Genomic DNA, 18905 nt, shown 5'->3' with positions numbered 1-18905 from the left:
ATCACCTGATGGGCAGCCTCTAGTAAGGGATTTGGAAATAGTGTGAGAATTCAATCTGTAGGTATATTGGCAGGCAGAGATTTCTTTGAGGGATTTCATATACAAACTGCAGAATATGGTCCATTATGAAACCACCGAATGGGGATTTACCTTACTATAACTCAGAATTGCTTGTCTCCCTGGTTGCATTTCTCTAACTTGTAAGGGGAAAGGATGTCCCTCCTGAGGCACAAGCAGCACTGTGCTGAACCCCCCCATATGAAAAATAGACCATGTTGTTCAGATCAGTGGGGTCCCTGGTTAATGTGCAGAGTGATCTGTTGAGGCTGCAGTGGGAGAACAGGTTTTCAAAGACCACAGATCAGCAGTCATTTTACCTGAAGTTGGGTTGGGAGCGGGGGAAGAGGAGGAGGATGCAGCCACAGAGATTTCATTTTATGTGAGATGTTGAAAATAGACTCTTTGCTCTCAGACCATCTGGGGAACTCTGAATATGGAGATCAAGCTACATATTTTGTTCATACACAGAAACCTGTCATAAGCCTGCTTACTCCCTAGGACAGAGGTTTTCAAACTTTATTTCTGGCGACCCAGTTGAAGAAAATTGTTGATGTCCGCCACTCAGCGGAGCTGGGGATGAGGGGTTTGGAGTGTAGGAGGGGCTCAGGGCTGGCGCGGAGGGTTGGGGTGAGGACTGCAGGGTGGGGCCGGGAATGAGGAGTTCAGGGTGTGGGAGGGGTTCTGGGCTGGGGCAGGGGGTTGGAGTGTGGGAGGGGGTCAGGGCTCTGGGCTGGGGGTGCAGGCTCAGGGATGGGGCTGGGGATGAGGAGTTTGGGGTGCAGGAAGGGGCTCTGGGTTTGGGGTGGGGGCTCAGGGCTGTAGCAGGGGATTGGGGCATAGGCTTATCTCCGGCAGCTCCCAGTCAGCAGTGCAGCCCGGGTGCAGAGGCAGGCTTCCTGCCTGTCCTCAGACCACGCTGCACCCCGGAAGCGGCCAGCAGCAGGTCCGGCTCCTGCGCGGAGGTGTGCAAGCGGCTTCGCGTGGCTCTCGCCTGCAGGCACTGCTCCCCTCCCAGCTCCCATTGGCCGGGAACCAGCCAATGGGAATGCGGAGCCGGTGCTTGGGGTGGGGGCAGGGCGTGGAGCCCCGTGGCCCCCCTGCCTAGAAGCCGGACCTGCTGCTGGCCGCTTCCGGAGCACAGCGCGGTGTCATAACAGGTAAGGACTAGCCTGCCTTAGCCGGGCAGCACCGCCGACTGGACTTTTAACGGCCCAGTCGGTGGTGCTGACCAGAGCTGCCACAACCCAGTGACTTCCATTCCGTGACCCAGTTCTGGGTTGTGACCCATGATTTGAAAACCACTGCCATAGGAGACTGAGAAATTAATAGAGCTGGCCTACTGATAAAGATGTAGCAGAATTGTACTCTGGGAGAGACATTGGGGGAGATTCTGAAAGGTTACTGAATAAAGGTGGCCATGCAGGCTTCCTGATGATCTTTTTCTAAGCAGTAGTTTTACCTGCTTAGTTTGGCACTTGTACACAAAGCATTCCATTTTGAATATTAGTTTACTTTCTAGATAAACTTCCCTTTGGTTTTCTATAAGAGTCTCTTGATTTAGGTAGACAGCTGAACAATATGGGAAGTATTTAATCAGTATAAACTGCCTCAATGATTTGTCAAACTCTCAAAAAGAAATGAAGAGGTAGTAAGGGCTTTTTAAAATAAACACAATTATGAAGTCTTCATAGCCTTACAAATCCTGTGCAATAAGGAAGGTTTGTTGGTTTGGCCTATGGTACAGACTGATTGCTGAGTAATAATTCTAAATTAAAAATGGAAATGTTTCAAAATATGGGAATGTTTAAAGCTATAGAGTCAATTTAAAGTCACATTGTGAAAAATCTATTTACAAGTAATGCCTAAGATTACCATACCTGAAATGTTGAAATAATAATATTTTCGTCTGTTGATTTCAACTTGTTTATTTGTGCATTTGACAGCACTCTGTGTACAGTTTTGCAATCTTCCCCTGTATATTCAGTCATTTCCCTTTATTCATGTATATTTTTATTTTCACACAGGAACAGGAGGGAGATTATTCAAATCAGGAAAATCTGATTGTAATACCACAAAAATTGGCATGGAGGAGATATTTGAAACTACTCTTAACTCATCTTATGGAGGGGTTAAATTTTCAGTTAACTATCCCTTACATAATTCATTAATCCTTTAAAAAAAAAAAAAAAAAAAGCCAACATCAGAACAAATGATCTTGGTGTGCTGGTAGCTTTGTTCCACCCCACCCCCCATCCCCCATTTTCTCCTTTTTGAGGTAGTAAAAGCTAGGAGTGCATTGAGACAATGAGTTGGGAATCTAAAAAGGGGAAAGAAAAATGCATCATCTAAAGCAACCCTTCTGGCTGATAAAGCATTGCCTGTTTTAGAGGGAAGGCAAACTGTCTATTTCTACTTGACGTGAGATTCTAGTTGTGGCAGAGATGAGAGGGAGAGAGAGGTTAAATGTAAAATATTAGCATAACCTAAATGTAGTGGGGGCTACTTGCTGTAGCAGCTCCCAGCATGTGGTATAATGTTTGAGGGCAGCAAATGCTTTCCAAAGATGACTAATACGACCTCAATTGTGCTGACTTAGACTCCCTCATAATTGGATATTTCCTCTCTCATTATTTAGGTATCTGTTCCTAAAGAACTGGTGGCTCTCATGAGTGCCAATCGTGATGGAGAGATGCCTGACCCAGAAGACAGCAATAGGAAGATATATCGTTTCAGTCAAAAGGTAAGACCCATGGTCTTTTAAACAAAAACTAGGAAACTATGAAACCAGGCACAGATTTGTATTAATTTAAAGTATTGTGTGCATGAAACCTACGCAGGCACAGATTTGTGTATGTACTGTAATTTGTAATATTTAGGCTCATGGAAACTTTACTGCACATGTGAACAAGATGAGATTTGTTTTATTTTTTAAAAAAGCAACAAATTTCATAAAACAAATTGTAGTCTGGTGTGTTTTGGTCATTGGCCCTAACCAGTAGGCTTGCCAAACTTACCAAAAAATTTTCCATAGCACTTACTTGTCCTCGGCCAGGAGGGTAATAGGTGCAATGAGGAACAGCCTTTCTAAAAAAAGTTCATGTTCTGTTATCCACTGAGATCTGAAACTTTATACCATTGGTGACTTACCAACTTGTAGTTTGAAGACCTGTTAGAACACAAATAAATGGATTTGAGCATCTGTTCTTGAGTCTTTTGCAGTGAACATGTAAAATACATCCCCCCCAAATCATGTGGTGATGTGATCCTTTCAATAGGTAACCATGTGATCACAAATTGTTTTTATTTAATGACAATTATAATTAGTTTGATAATAAATGAAGGACATAATCACAACACCATGGGAGTTTTTCCACAAGAAGAGGAACAAGAATTACAGCAGTTCATTTTGATCCCAAATACAGAAATTAAATTTGTTTCTGTGTTTGTCTTTTATATTCTTAAATCCCCTTCCTGCCTATGTGTTGTTTTATAAAGCCAGCGGGTAGACTAATCTCTCTAGTGTTGCTCAATGTACAAGACACCATACACGGAACAAAACACATCTCTGAGGCGCCCTGGTGTATCTGGTATATAACTTTAAACTGCTATGTTGCCATGAAACAGTGGCACTTAAAAATGAATTGTTACAGCAGTGAAGTATCCTAGCATGTCACTAACATGAATTAATGCAAATGTGCAATCAGACTTTGCACGAAATTATAGATTTTGTATTTGTCAATATTGAATAGCGTGTATTCAGTTTCAGAGACCGTGCTCTTAGGTACGAATGTGGAAGAGGCAGGGGGTTTAGGCTTGAAAAACTGAGGGAAGGTGTTTGCATCTTTTTGGAGTGGTTAGTTTGGGAAGGAGGAGCGTCCTGGGGAAGACCTACAGGAAGAGAGGGGAGGCTGGAAGGATTGTTTCATTTTGGAAACTGGAAGGAGACCGTTGGACCTTCCTATGAGGATAAGAGCCCCATGGTATGGTTGGGGATTTGTGCCGGTGTGTTTTGCAGTCTTTTTTTTTTTTTTTTGGTACTCTGATTCAGCAACAGTCCCATCTTCTCAGCTACTGCAGTGTAGTTTTCAAAGTGACAACACTGCCATACCCTGAACTGTGAAAGCCTGAGCTTTTATATACTCCTGGGGGAATTCTGTGCCAAAAAAATTAAAAATTCTGCACATAATATTTTAAAATTCTGCAAAATTCTGTATATTTTGTCAAATTGGCACAATATAATCATTCCAGTTTCAATTTTGGTTATTTATTTCAAAATACTTGTCAGCAAATTTGTCTGTAACAATACAGACAACAAAATAGATTCAGGAAATGCTGACCCCTAGCCTCTCCCATTCAGTCAGGCACATCTGTCCCTGTCCCCGTGTGTCCCTTCACCCTCCGTCCCCCATGCATCCCTGCATCTTCCCTCAGCCATCCCTCACACCATCCCTACGTGTCCCTGCACCCCCATGTGGCACTGACTCAATGCTGTCACCCCACTAGCTCCTGTGCCCCTGCTCCAGTCTGTTCCCCCCAGATCCTGTGTCTGTCTCACTCCCGGACAGGGTGCTGTGAGAAAGCAGCCTCTCCCTCTCTGCACCTGGCTGCTCCCGCCCAGAGCCAGCTGCCCACTCTCCTAGCACCACAGCAGCCCCTGGTGGGTGAAGGGTGTAATTGCAGTGCTTCTCTGGCAGAATTTATTTTCTGAGGAGGAAAAAAAAATCTGCAGATGACATGTATGCACGGTGGTGCAGAATTTCCCTGGGTGTAATGTGCAAGAGATTGGTCGTGAGGGTTTGGATTCCTCAGTTGCCTGTGGTAGTGACCAAAGGAGGGGAGTCAAGGCAGGAAGAAACAGTGTTTGGTGTAAACTGGGATTGAGATGCTTAATTGCAATACTATTGCTTTCAACACCCCAATACCAACTATGATACAAGCACACTCCCTGAAGATAATATAGGACACACTGACCCCTCCTAAAGATAAGGTCAGGATGACAGGGTGATGGATAGAAATGTTTTGATCAAACCAACATGTACAAGGTAAAGGGTGGTAACTAACCACATCAGAGGGGCAATACGTAACTTGTTTGTATCAGTTTATAAAAGAGAGGGTGTCTTTGTCCAGCCAGAGAGGGAATGGAAAGCCCCACCATTCATTGCGCTGAGTCCACTGCAACAGGCATACCTGTGCTAGTGTAACTGTAGACTTTGATCTGCGGATCTAGGACCGTGGTTTGTTGACAATAAACTTGGCTGAGTGCCTTTGCTGTGGAACCGAGTCTGTGGTCTTTTTGGGCAGTTTGATCAAGGTCTTCTGGGCCAGCTATCTGCACAGAGCTGGCATAGCACACAGAAAGAATACACACACATGCAACTGACAACACACTCTTGATCTACTTCTTTGGTCTGTGATTGAAGATTAAGTAGTCTACAAGTCGGTCTGTCACGAACCAATCATTCTCTTTTGAGTTTGGGGCACAATTGTCTCTTGTTCCAACAGGATCCCTTGATGGCCCACAGAAGGCCAGGAAGAAAAATGTGACATTTTTGTAACATACATCAAAGGTGCCCAGGGTGGCTTTTGTATACTATGAATAGAAATATTTTGCAGTATAAACCAGAAGTGGGGTCTACAGTCATGGAGCCTTTGAGAGTGAGTCACTGAAGATATGTGTGAAAGTGATAGATAGCTCTGAGGCTTGAACTGATAGCTATCACTTAATGAGGACTGCTTCTTACTACCACTGGCTGATAAATCTGTTACCCCACGTCAGGCAGAAGAAAAACAGGGTCGGGGGCTAATGCAAGGCAGAAGGTTGTGAAGAAAAAGAATATACAGTACAACTATGCTTATATAACTTTTCCCTTTGATTAACTCGGTGGGTGATAGTTCTGATATTACAACTAGGATTTTAAATAGATGATTTTAATATCTTCCATTAGGTTCCAATACCCTGCTACTTGATTGCGTTTGTGGTTGGGGCTTTGGAAAGCAGGTAAGTGTGTATGGTACACATTGGCTAAACTTTATCAGTTACAGAAAGTTTGAGAGTCTTGACATTACTTGGACTCCTGATCCTAACTTGAAAAAACCTCTTGGTCACTGGAAGGGTGTTAGGATGCTCCTTCATATAACATTCAAGTATGTACTCCCCCAACCCGGAACACTGCTGAGCGTATTAGCTATTCTTTAAGTCTTCATTTATTATTCTCACCTCTAGGAGTATCTAGCCACAACACAAGAGAGAATGCTACTGAGCCCACTCTCTCACTGTAAGGGAAAGAAATGGAATAGAATCCAGCCACTGAGTCTTTGTTCCTCTCTTCCCAGCCTTTTAGTCCTAAGAATAATCTAGAAACTATTCACTCACTAGATGAGCCTTTGTCCTCTCCATAAATCATAATATACTAGCTTCAACCCGATCACTCATTTGCACAACGGTATGTTTTAATCTGGCCCAGAATGTTGGTGGTGGTGGTGCTGTATTAACACCGTACAATATTTTAAAAAGCATGAACTTCAGTTTATCCCCCATCTAGATAGTCAATGCAAAAAACATAATTTCCTGTGATTTGATTTTATTTGATTTTTTTTTTAAGTGCACTTGCATCTCTTTCCTACCTGCCCTTCTGTGGAGGGCTAGAACATTAAGTCTATAAGCAACGAGGTGTGTCTAAAATTAAATTAAATTAGTCATTCCTTCTCTCCTCTCTCCAATCCCCATTCAAACATATACAATAGCAGTGAAATGAGGGTGGTGGGGGTTTCTCCAGAACCTCTCCTCAGTAATATGGGCTACTGTGAGTATATTAAACTCATCCTCCACTATGCACTGGCTTCCCATATAACATCAATTCAAGTTCAGTGTCTAACTGAAATCTGTACTTCTACAGACAGATTGGCCCCAGGACGCTGGTGTGGGCTGAGAAGGAGCTGGTGGATAAATCTGCATATGAATTTGCCGAGGTTAGTTACAAAGAGTTTGCTCACTATTCACTCACTTTACATAGTATTAAGAATAAACAGCCAATACTACAATTGTTCTTATTTTAATTTTTTCCCCTCTCCTCACTTCCACCGAAGAAAGTGTTCTGTTTTTCTAAAGGAACATCAAATAACTGCTGATCTTGCTACACAAGTGACAAGGCACAATCTTGCCATTGGTCTGCATGTGGAACTTCTCAAGCTGTCGAGAAATTTGTGTGTGGAGCATTAGGATCATACTTATAGCCTGTATTTACTAATTGTAATTACAAATCTCATTAAAAATCAATGTGAACTTTTGTTTCAGACTGAAGCCATGTTGAAAACAGCAGAAGATTTGGCAGGGCCTTATGTGTGGGGACAGTATGACTTGCTAGTCTTGCCTCCCTCTTTTCCTTATGGTGGTATGGAGAACCCCTGCCTTACTTTTGTGACGCCTACTTTATTGGTAAGTGTGAAATTTATGCGCTTTATTCTTCAGCTTTTCATCAGAACCTATTCCAAAATCTATCCAGGTGTGCATAGAACTCTGGATTTACATTCCTTAAAGAACGATAAAATGATCCTTAGACTACCAGAGCTATAGAACTTACATGAAATAGATGTGTGTAGTGCATGAATTTTGAGTTTAACTTGAACCAACAAGGTAATTTGATTTGTTTGTCTATTCTAGGCAGGTGACAGATCACTGTCAAATGTAAGTATAAACTTTATTCAGGTCTTCAAACCAAATACTGTGTAACTTCAAGTTAAATCTTAAATCGTTCCTGGCAGAGAAGATATGAGATATATTTCTAAATCTTAAGTCTTCATTTAGACATCCTATATATTTTCTGTTAATTAGTTACAAAATGGAAAAATACATAGCAGGTCAGTTTAATACCAAGCTGTATTGCAAAAATTTCAGGTGCAGGGAAATCTTCTTGTCTCTCTCATGTTTGCAAAACAATAGCATCTTTATAGGAGGAATCTCCTGCTTCCCATTTAACTATATTGACAAATGAAATGACCCTCTAAAACAGTGTTTCTCAAATGCAGCCCCCCGGGGCTTTTCTTGTGCTGATAGCCTCCTGGAGGCTGTGTGTGTGTGTGTGTGTGTGTGTGTGTGTGTGTCCAAAATAGCGGCCCCACCCCTTTCATGTTGCTCCTGGATGCACTGCCTTGTTGGTTGCTGGGGCCGCCAGCAGAGATTGGGCCCTGCTCCCTTCTGGAGACACCTGGGGCACAATGCTGGAGGAGCAGGCAGCTGGTGAGTTTCCCACTTTCCCAGGGGTGGTGGGGCTCAGGCTTTGGCCTTCAGACCTGGAGTGGTGGCAGCAGGCTCTGGCCATGGGGATTTGTGCTCTGGTCATGGAGCTTCAGGCTCTAGCCCCTCACCCCCGACCGCCCTCGCACTGTCTCCCCCAGCCTCCCATCCAGGGCTTAATTTGTCTCCAGGCTTGGCAGAGCTGAGCAAGTCTGCTGTGAAATGTGATACTTGTATGTTTGTTAATATCACGTTTCACAACAGACTTAATAGCTAGGAATAAATAAATTACAATGATTTGGATGTGCATATGTGCATATTTATTTGTTTTTCCTAAAACTAATTAAGTATTTTCAGAAAAAGTATGAGAGCGGCCACCAGCAAGAGTTGGTGGCTGCACTCTGAAGCCACCAAAAAATATGTCCTGAGAACCCCTGCATAAAATCTACAGCTCAGCCATTTAAAGCCTTTGAAAGTTCACAGCCATAATAACACTACATCTTATCAGAAATCTACATTACTATTATACTGAACTCACAGCCACTGTTCTCAGTTGGTCTTCCTTCTGGGCCATACTAGCATGTATGCTTCTATTGATTCAGTTTAATCAGATATGAGGCAGCAAAGTTGAAAGCTTCTGTCTCTGACCCAATTTAAGACCTGAGGACTACAGATAATTAATCACAAGAATGTTAAAGGGGAGCAGTTTTTAGTTCTAAATAAATCCCACATATTTGAGTTAGGAATAGCCAAGCCGCTGGTAAAGCCATGTTAAAAAGTGTAACTAAATTGATTCTGGAGAAAAAGGTGGGATTCTTCAGGGTCCTATGCTAATGGTATTTATTGGTCACCTGTTTCTCTGGTATCTAGCCACTAAAACTGGTTGCAATAAGTTGTGCATAATTTTTTAATTGGAAGTTGTACTTCAGTGCTTGTCCTAGTTATATTTTAATGTTTGTCTGGAGAGAGGAGTCTGATTAGCATTTCATCTAATTATTAAATCTTTCCAGTAGAGGAATATAGTCCCTTAAATGAACATAATATTGTAATGCCTTCCAACAGCAGTTCTAAAATGTTCAATGTGGACCACATTTTTAGTATCTCGTATGCTTCCCCATTCTATTCATGATCTCATGAATCATATCTCCTCCCATTTGTAATGAAATAACATCCCTGAACTACAGCATTTGCTTACCTAGAAAAGTAATATCAGGAAAGTACTAAACACCTTAAATAAACTTTCTTTTAATGTGATTTAGCAGTTGGAAACCAGAAGAACTGGCACTATGTGACCAACCAGATCAGCGCAGCTAACCAGTGAAGGCTCTGTTGTCCATAGACCACAATTTGAAAATTACTTTTTCACAGGGTGTGTGGTGTGGGATATTGTAGCACCAGAGTGAATCTGATATCCAGAGACTTACTTACAATATATGGCAATCCGCTTTGAATATATAATAGTTAACCCATTGTGATTCCTGCTGCTGCCCCTCTTCCCTTCCGCCCCCTCTCCACCTCTTGGGATTTGACAGTATATTCTCTGGGGTAATCTAATGAAATCTACTTCTGACATGGGATGGGTTATTTTTTCTTGTTTGTTTTAGGTTATTGCTCATGAAATCTCTCATAGCTGGACAGGAAACTTGGTGACAAACAAAACATGGGAGCATTTTTGGTAGGAGTAATACTGAGTGCATTACAAAAAATTGGCTCTTATCTATCATATACAAGTTCTGAGGAAATGTTTTGCCATCTCACATGAATTAATGTTCTTGATAATTCTCTAGGCTAAATGAGGGACACACAGTTTACTTGGAACGTAGAATTGGTGGACGGCTGTTTGGTGAACAGTTCAGGCACTTCCAAGCTTTGGGAGGTTGGAGAGAATTGCAAAATACGGTAAACTAGTTTTGGTAGAAGTTTATTGTATGTTTATGTTTAAACATAACTCATAAAAATTAAGTTGTCGTAACGTTTCCCTGAAATACGCAACAGAAAACGATAATAGTAATGCTCCTGAAAATCTTTGCGTTGGTAGTTGAGTACCAGTGTTCTCTCAGGTTTGTTTATGAACCAACAAGTTATATTGTTCAATATAAACATGACACTGCTAGATTACAGATGATGGGAACATTTTCAAAAAGACCTTAAGTCTCAGGGATCTTTTAAAGATCGCAGGATCTTCTGAAAGGCTGAATTTCATCCCGAACTACTACTGAATATTGCAACAGCTAGTGAATAACAGTGAACCCTTAATGTACAGGACATACTGCAAGAGTGTATACTTTTAAAACCCTTTAAAGCAATTAGCGTACCAGTGAGCAGCTAAAAGTTGCCTTTTTGTGATAGCCATAGCCAAGGCCACCCTTCTCAAACTTCAGATATTCCAGTGTGTGATACAAGCAATTGAAATGTCTGAGAGAGAACTAAAATACACAACAAAGCCCAGGTGTTCCACACTGTACCAAACTGAGTGTTGAAGATCGGGAATCCTGATACTCGGTTTCTGTCTCTAGGAGGAGAATTTAAATGGTCGTGGTAGTTGCTTTTTTCAAAGACTTTGTCTCTGGCTTAACTTCTTAAAAATTGTCTATTTTCCCCCTTTCTCCAGAGCCTCCCAAAAGAAATGTCTCACCCCTTTAGGATTAATAGTTTTGTTGTTCATCCTGTCAGTAGCAACTTCTGTTTTTTTGAAGGACTAAATAAACTATCTATGATTTCAGTATGGGGAAAGAGGCTGTTGCCATGGGAACAAACAAAACATGGGAGCATGATCAAAAGGCCAGCATAGCTATGTTACTATCGCACCCCCAACTAACACAGCTATGCAGGCAAAATCTTTCATGTGGATGCATACAGTTTAGCATATGATGTTTGGGGAGGTGGTTTAGCTGTACTGGCAAAATGACTCTTTTTTAACTGGTATAAGCTGAGTTTTCACTAGGGGACTTTGCCAGTATAGCGATACTGGCAAAGCCTTTGTAGTATAGACCAGCCCTAAGATGAAACGGATGGCTGGTAGTCTGTTCTAATTTGGGAACTTCAGCAAGAGGGATGGGCTAGAGCAGGGGTGGGCAAACTATGTCCCACGGGCTGGATATGGTCCCTCGGGGCTTTGGATCTGGCCCACGGGATTGCCCCCCGTGGCGCCATGGGCCCTGCGCCGCTTTCAGCAGCGGCCGGCCCAACGTCCCTGCGGCCCCCGGGCCCTTGCCTTCAGACACTGCCCCCCGCAGCTCCCATTGGCCAGGAACAGGCAACCACGGCCAATGGGAGCTTCGGGGGAGGTACCTTGGAGGCGCGGCAAGGGCAGCGCATGCGGAGTCCTCCAAAACCCCCCCTCCCCCAAGGGGCCGCAGCGCTTCCTGGAGCGGCGCAGGGTCGGGGACAGAGCAGGCATGCAGGGAGCCTGCCCCCCAACTCCCTTCCCTAAGCCCCCTGCCTGCACCGTGCACCCCTCCGGCACCCCAACTCCCTGCCCTGAACTCCCTCGTACATCCTGCACCCCTCCTGCACCCCAACCCCCTGCCCTGAGCTCCCTGCTGCACTCTGCACCCCAACTCCCTGCCCTGAGCCCCCTCATGCACCCTGCACCCCTCCTCTGCCCCAGTCCCTTGCCCTGAGCCCCTTCCTGCACACCGCACGCACCGCACTCCCACCCGCACCCCAACCCCCTGTCCCGGCCCTGCATACAATTTTCCCACCCAGATGTGGCCCTCGGCCTAAAAAGTTTGCCCACCCCTGAGCTAGAGCCATGTGCAGCAAAGCACGGTAATCTTGGTCTTGGATGGAAAATAACTGTATAAGATGGCTGCAAATCAGTGCAAATTGTGGAGCCTTTCTGGGTGAGTATTTGTTTATAATATTGTTACAGATAAATACGCTTGGAGACACAAGCCCTTTCACTAACCTGATCCCTAAGCTGAATGAAGTGGACCCTGATGTTGCATATTCTCCTGTTCCATATGAGAAAGGCTTTGCTTTGCTTTTCTACCTTGAACAGCTTCTTGGAGGACCAGGTGAGTATTAATAGTTCTATTTTAAATAGGATTTTTATTTTGCTTTCAAACACTGGCTTTCCTTAATTGATACACTTTTTTTAACTTAGATGTCTTCATTGGCTTCTTGAAGGCTTATATTCAGCAGTTTGCCTATAAGAGTGCTGTGACTGAAGATTGGAAGAAGTTCTTGTATTCCTACTTCAAGGATAAGGTTGGATGGTGCTTCAGGCTAATTGAGATCCTACAATTGTGTGAAACTGGCAGAATATATTCTACTTGTGGCATAGCTCAGGAAGCTGAAGATACTCCATATGGTCGAGTAAAATAGGCTGATAAATAAAGTATTACTGCCTTTTTAAAAGAGATGGCTTATATGCCTCTTCACCCTCATTCCTATATAGAAAATATGTAAAGATGTAGCATAAAATCTTACAAACATGGGTTTGGGTTACAGTGCATTTGTTCAAAATACAGTTATTCAAAAGTAAACTACATAGGAATCAGCACTTTAGATCAAGCTGTTCTTACAAACCAAAACAAAATATTTAAACTAACTTTCAAATTGCAAACTCTTTAGAGCAGTGGTCCCCAACGCAGTGCCCGCGGGTGCCATGGCGCCCGCCGGGGCATTTATGTGCACCCGCCTAGTGCCCAGCAGGAGAGAGAAGCCGGGGCCCCGCGCCTGACGGGGACAGAGAACTCAGGCTGTGGGTGCGGTGTTCTCTGTCCCCGGCAGGCGCGGGGCCCGCCTAGTGCCCAGCAGGGGAGAGAAGCTGCGGCCCCGCACCTGACGGGGACAGAGAACTCCGGGGCTGCGGGCGCCGGTGTTCTCTGTCCTCGCGGCTTCTCTCCGGCTTCTCTCGTCTCTCTGGATTCATATATTATATCATATTAAATATGATGTTTTTTGTATTATTTACTGTACAAATGCAAAATAAGCCTTGAAAAATTGTTGGCGCCCGCCACACTCTTCTGAAAACGTGAATGTGCCACTGGCCACAAAAAGGTTGGGGATCACTGCTTTAGAAAAAAACATGTAGATGGTAAACTGAACAAAGATCTGTGTTGTTTGTAGGTGGATGTTCTCAACAAAGTTGACTGGAATGCATGGATGCACACCCCTGGCATGCCACCAGTAAAACCAACGTAATTGAGCTTTCTTCTCTTGTCTTTCTCACCTAAAAGTTTTGTGTTATTCCCAAACATCAATTAACTATTTGAAAAACTTTTACTAGAGCTGGTCAGAAAACTTCTACAAAACCTTATTTTCTGAAAATTTTTGGAAGTCTGGAGGGGAGGGGGGGGCAGGAATATGAATTCTGATAATTTTCCAAAGAGAGAAATGTTGGGGGAAGGCATGTCTTTTTTGTTTGTTTTTTGTTTGGAAAATTGCCACAGAAAATGGAAAAATTTCAAAGTGTAATAAGTGAAATTTCCCCAGTGGAAATCTCTGCAAGAAACATCCCTTCCCCCTTCTTCGCGCTGTCCAACCAGCTGGAGAGTGTACGACTTCTGAATATGTTTACATTCTGAGGTTGACTACAAGATATTGCTCCATCTGCGGTTAGTAGTGTATGGCACTATCAATGAGCAATAGCAATATTCACAACAGAAGTCACAAATACCATGAAGAGTGGAGTTACTGTGAAAAAGGAGAGCATGGAAATGCATTTCTGTGTTGACTCATTGTAGTAGATTTTCCACATATTGCATTGCAATATGAGGTGCACACCTACATTATAAATAAAATTAAAATTCTGTGAAGTCTATTTTTTATAACTTCAACAAATAATATTGATTTTGTTTTTAGATTTTTATTGATTTTTAAATTTTTCACAGCTGTGGAAAATTGAGTTTTAAGCATTTTTTTTTTCAATTTTTATTGGTTTATATTTTCACAGTTGTGGGAAATTATGGGAGGAATCAGACAATTATTTAGTGACACTTTGAGATTCAAAAAGTTAAAGCCTTATAAACTGTTAAATGCAAATTGTCAACATCACATGTCAAAATAAAATATTCTTAAATCAACAAATCATACCATACTATTCGTTTGCTAGTCCATTTGTAACAAGCCTCATTCAAAAATCTGAATCACCCAGTTTTAACTCTAATAAGTTCTCAAACACCATTTTGCTTACTTTGCCTATTTGTAAGTTTCAGTTGTTATTGATGGAAATTATTTCCATTGGTTTGTTTGTGTGTGGTGAAATCTGTTTACCAACACTTACCAATAAAAATCTAATCCTTCCAAGCCCAATTATAGGTTAACTTGCCACTTTTACACTGCCTGTGCTACAATGCCCGTCAAATGCACTTGGAGTTATTCACATTTCAAAAATGTAATCCTTTGTTTTTCATCTTTATTAGATATGACATGACACTATCAAATGCTTGTGTTGCCTTGAGCCAAAGATGGACCAAAGTGAGTTGTTAAAGAATTCTGCAGACATCTTAATGATTTTTTTAACTATGACAAACTAGTTGTTAGTTCTATATAATAAGGGAAGGGCTCACATCATCCTCACTGGCCAAAGAAAGTAGTGTCTGGTGAGGGAAATGCTGCCATGAATTTTTGCATTATTTCATAGGCTAAACTTTCAAAAAGAGTCTGTAGAGGTGCTGCAACTTCTTGAAATGAGAAAATGCATTGTACATGTAAACTAAGTACTTACACAGCTAACTATCTAGTGCATGCAGATAATGTGCAAATTGAGAATCCCATTATGCATATTTTATCCTATGCCTTAGGACTGCAATTTCAAAACTTGTTTTGAAAGGCACAGATGTGGAAGTAAGTTTCCATTACTGATTATATGTTCATACTAACACTGCCCCTCCTTTATAAAGCAGGCAGTATGTACTCCTCGATTAAAATTAAGCAACGCCAATTACAACAAATCATTGATCATTCGTAGTAACTTGCTTTTAGCTTTGCCAGGGAGTGTAGCATTCTTATTTTTGCCAACTTTGTGTGTTTTGGCCCTACTGCGCATTTGCTTCAACCTAATTCTGCTCTTGCCAAAGATTTTTTTTATAAAAAAGTACACATTGCAATTGTTGTACTCAACTTTTGATATTTTTTAATAAGAATCTCTTAAACTTACTTTTCACTTTATTTCATTATCTTTAATAGGCAGTTAAATGGTGTAAACAAAAAAACCACTCCACAACCCCCACAGCTTTCTCATTTTTGGATTCTTTTTTGTTTTCTGTAACCTCATAACTTAAACCCTAAAAGCAGTATTTTTACATGAAGTAGCTTGAAATTAAATGCAGGTGTCCATAAACAAAAGCAGACAGATGATGTCTTTGCTGAAAAAGCCAATTACAAACTGTTTGTTGTGTTTATTTGCTTGTTTAGGCCAAAGAAAGTGATTTGTCCTCATTCAGCTCAGCAGATCTAAAGGATTTGTCATCCCATCAGTTGATTGAGTTCCTGGCACTGTTGCTACTGGAGGTAAGTGCAGGCTAGGAGTAGTTTGACCTAAGAATACAAGCAAAGGCACAAATCTATTTTGTAAAACCAGGGAGTTCATACGTTGCCCAACAATTCTGAAGATCCTTATTCATCCTACTTAAATCATTTGCTGTTCTTTGGGACAGCCAGTAAGAGGTCTCCAAAACCCATTCTTCCTTGATTATTCACTTGATGAGTAACATCAGGAGACTTTCAGTCAAGGAGGCATAAACAAAATTTGAGACGTGATTGTGTTTATTTGAATTTAGCATTTATGTATTGTGTGACACAGCTTTGAATACAATTGTAACCAGTTTGGAGTGCTTCAGTGATACTGGGTCTGTACTAAAGTTTCACAGACTTAGGCTATGTCTATACTACGGACCTTGGTCTCCTTTGTAGCCGCTCTATATTTTAAACCACCCCCGAGCGAGCGGGGAGAGCATCTCCCACCGACATAGCACTGTCCACACCAGCGCTTTTTGTCAGTGAAACTTATGTTGGTCAGGGGTGTGGTTATTTTTCACACCCACACACACACACCCCCGACTGACAAAAGTTTAGGCAACTAAAAGTACTAGTGTAGACAAAGCCTTAGTAACTACCATATTATCCCTTGCCCCTTCCTTAGTTAGGTGGAGTGGAGCAAAGGGAAGGAACATGCAAGCATTTACCAGTAGCCATCATTTTTTGTTAAATATTCTCTCCCTTGTAGTGAAAGTCTTCTTTCTAGGTCTTGCCTCCTCTCAGAGAACATCAGTTGAAATATACCTCTTACTCATTCTTCTAATTTTGCAACTTTTTTTAGGCACCACTTCCAGTGTCACATGTAAAGCGAATGCAGGAAGTTTATAACTTCAATGCTGTAAACAATTCTGAAATAAGATTCAGGTTAGTAATAGTATGGAAATTGCTTCATGAAAAGTGTTTGATAAGGGAAAATACTACCTTATACACAATCTGAGAAGTTCCATTCTACAAAAACGTAATAGGACACACATGAATAATAATGACTTCTAGTAAATGTAATTTTTACATGTGCAGTGTTCCTACGTACTAATTAATGATGAAATGGGAAAATGTATTCCAGTCTGAGCATCCGAAATTAGCGATAACACCGAGGTCATCTAGTCTATTCCCCTGGCAGTGTGATTATTCCCTGTAGTAAAAATCCTAATGCTTTGTCCACTTAACTTTTAGATGTGCCTTTCCCCACAGGGTTCATGCTCTCTTTAAAGTAAACAATTATTAAAACTTAAATGGAAATTTAGGAAAACTATCAGAGGAAAATATTCCTTTCCTCCCATTAATTCTAGTTTATGCCTATCACCGTAAATTCCTTTGTATCTTGTATTTATACACCCTTAAAACATGTCTGTACTCCAAATTATGTTGTTGGAACTCTAAAAGCATATTTATTATTGGGATTGCCCAGTTTGCCATTGTAATAAACTTGCCACAAAGTGTTTTAATGGTTAGGGATTTTGTGTCTTGTCTCAGTGTACAGTAATCCTTTGCTATTTACCATTGACAAAACCTATATTGTTTAAGTTGCGAATGTAGTTCCCAGTTCACATAATGATATTGAGTTCTATTACTTTTGCTTTATTTTTATATTTATAACAAAATAGATGAGCTTGTGCAAATAGACACTTACTGCTATGTAATGACTTCCCCCAAATATACAGCACCCTAATCAACAGGGCCCTGATCGGTGCCTTTGGGCATTATCGTAATACAAATAAATACATCATTATAAGAGAAATAATTGCAAAAGTCAGTGTGGGGAAACCCAGAGACCCAGTTGAGCTTCATTATGAACTTAAAGTACTTAGTATCTGAATGTCCTGTTGCATGTATGGTAGCATGACCCCTTCATTCTTAAGATGGAGTTAGGGAACACCATATTGGATATTAGTAGTGGAAGATCACAAATTTTGAAAACTGCTACAAACAAAAATTGGCAGCCAACTTGGAGGAGAAATTCATCTTTAACTACATTTTTCAGATGGTTACGCCTCTGCATCCAAGCCAAGTGGGAAGAAGCCATTCCTCTGGCTCTAAAAATGGCGACAGAACAAGGCAGGATGAAGTTTACTCGTCCCTTGTTTAGGTAAGACTCACCTGCAGAACTTACAAATGAACATTTTTTTTTTTTTTTTTATTGTGGACACTCCTATACAACACAGGCCATAGGACTCCTTTGAATTAATTCCTCTTTGAACTAGAGCAGACTTCTTAGAAAAATAATCAAATCTGCATCCTTCTAAAGGAAGTGACCAACTGTAGAACTTCTAGAGCACTTTGAACATGAATATTTCTATATTTGCAGGATAAATTGAAGTTCTTATATTGTATCAATTTTTTTAACATAAAAACCTAGCAAACATAGAGTGCAGAGTGGAAAGCCATTATATAAAGGATAATCTTAATATAAAATCTTCAATGTAAGAATAAAACTTTCAGGTGAAAATCCATATTTAGACTAGTTTCTTATTTGTACTTATCTTGTGGAATATTTTGCAGGGACCTCTACAACTTTGAGAAGTCTTGTGATCAAGCTGTCAGCTCGTTCATGCAGCACAGAGCGCGCATGCACCCAGTGGCTGCAATGCTGGTGGCCAAAGACTTGAAAGTGGGTCAAGGACAGACTGCTTAATTTCTTTAAAAAGCTATGGCAAACTACTAAAATGGAACTGTAACTCTGCACATTATGCTAACATGCATGCTTGATTATCTATCTGACTTTGTTTTCTGCTACTGTGGCAATAATCTGGCTTAAATGGATCTTCAAGATGAAGTTTAAAAATTTCAGTCTTGTACATTGAATGAAATTTTAGAAAACTGATAAATCTTTGGGAGATGAATGAATAGCTCTAGTACAAACAAATTATACTTAAAGGAAAAGATGACTTTTCTGACCTACATTTGTGTTTGTCAGTCGTGTGGGCTTTTAAACAAATTTTGGACGAAATCAAATGTTTTTTTCGTACACGCTTTCACACAGCAACACACAGCTGAAGTCCTGAGTCTTTAAATATTTGGAAAAAAAATCTTTTTAATAAAACAGCCAACTTGTCTGGTCTTGTACAATCAACAAATATAGAAAGTAACAATAAAAATGTCATAATAAATAGCTTTTCCTTGCTGA

The 18905-nt window shown here is 41.2% G+C and overlaps 1 protein-coding gene across 1 annotated transcript in view; it reads left to right on the top strand.

The window, feature by feature from the left end:
• LTA4H (leukotriene A4 hydrolase) overlaps nt 1–18905 on the top strand; it is a 29943-nt gene extending 11038 nt beyond the window's left edge. Inside the window, exons 5-19 of the mRNA XM_026648851.2 lie at nt 2696–2800; nt 6006–6058; nt 6957–7029; nt 7355–7495; nt 7721–7744; nt 9898–9968; nt 10081–10192; nt 12168–12312; nt 12402–12505; nt 13370–13440; nt 14665–14719; nt 15659–15754; nt 16563–16645; nt 17763–17867; nt 18281–18905. Coding sequence (XP_026504636.1) covers nt 2696–2800; nt 6006–6058; nt 6957–7029; nt 7355–7495; nt 7721–7744; nt 9898–9968; nt 10081–10192; nt 12168–12312; nt 12402–12505; nt 13370–13440; nt 14665–14719; nt 15659–15754; nt 16563–16645; nt 17763–17867; nt 18281–18413 — 1371 coding nt within the window. The 3' untranslated portion in view covers nt 18414–18905. The remainder of the gene's footprint in view (nt 1–2695; nt 2801–6005; nt 6059–6956; nt 7030–7354; nt 7496–7720; nt 7745–9897; nt 9969–10080; nt 10193–12167; nt 12313–12401; nt 12506–13369; nt 13441–14664; nt 14720–15658; nt 15755–16562; nt 16646–17762; nt 17868–18280) is intronic.

The sequence above is a fragment of the Terrapene carolina genome, unplaced genomic scaffold (assembly GCF_002925995.2).
Source record: "Terrapene carolina triunguis isolate 2854851 unplaced genomic scaffold, T_m_triunguis-2.0 Scaffold68, whole genome shotgun sequence".
NCBI classification, from domain to species: domain Eukaryota; kingdom Metazoa; phylum Chordata; order Testudines; family Emydidae; genus Terrapene; species Terrapene triunguis.
The sequence above is the reverse complement of the archived record's forward strand: the minus strand, read 5'-3'. Positions and strand labels throughout refer to the sequence as shown.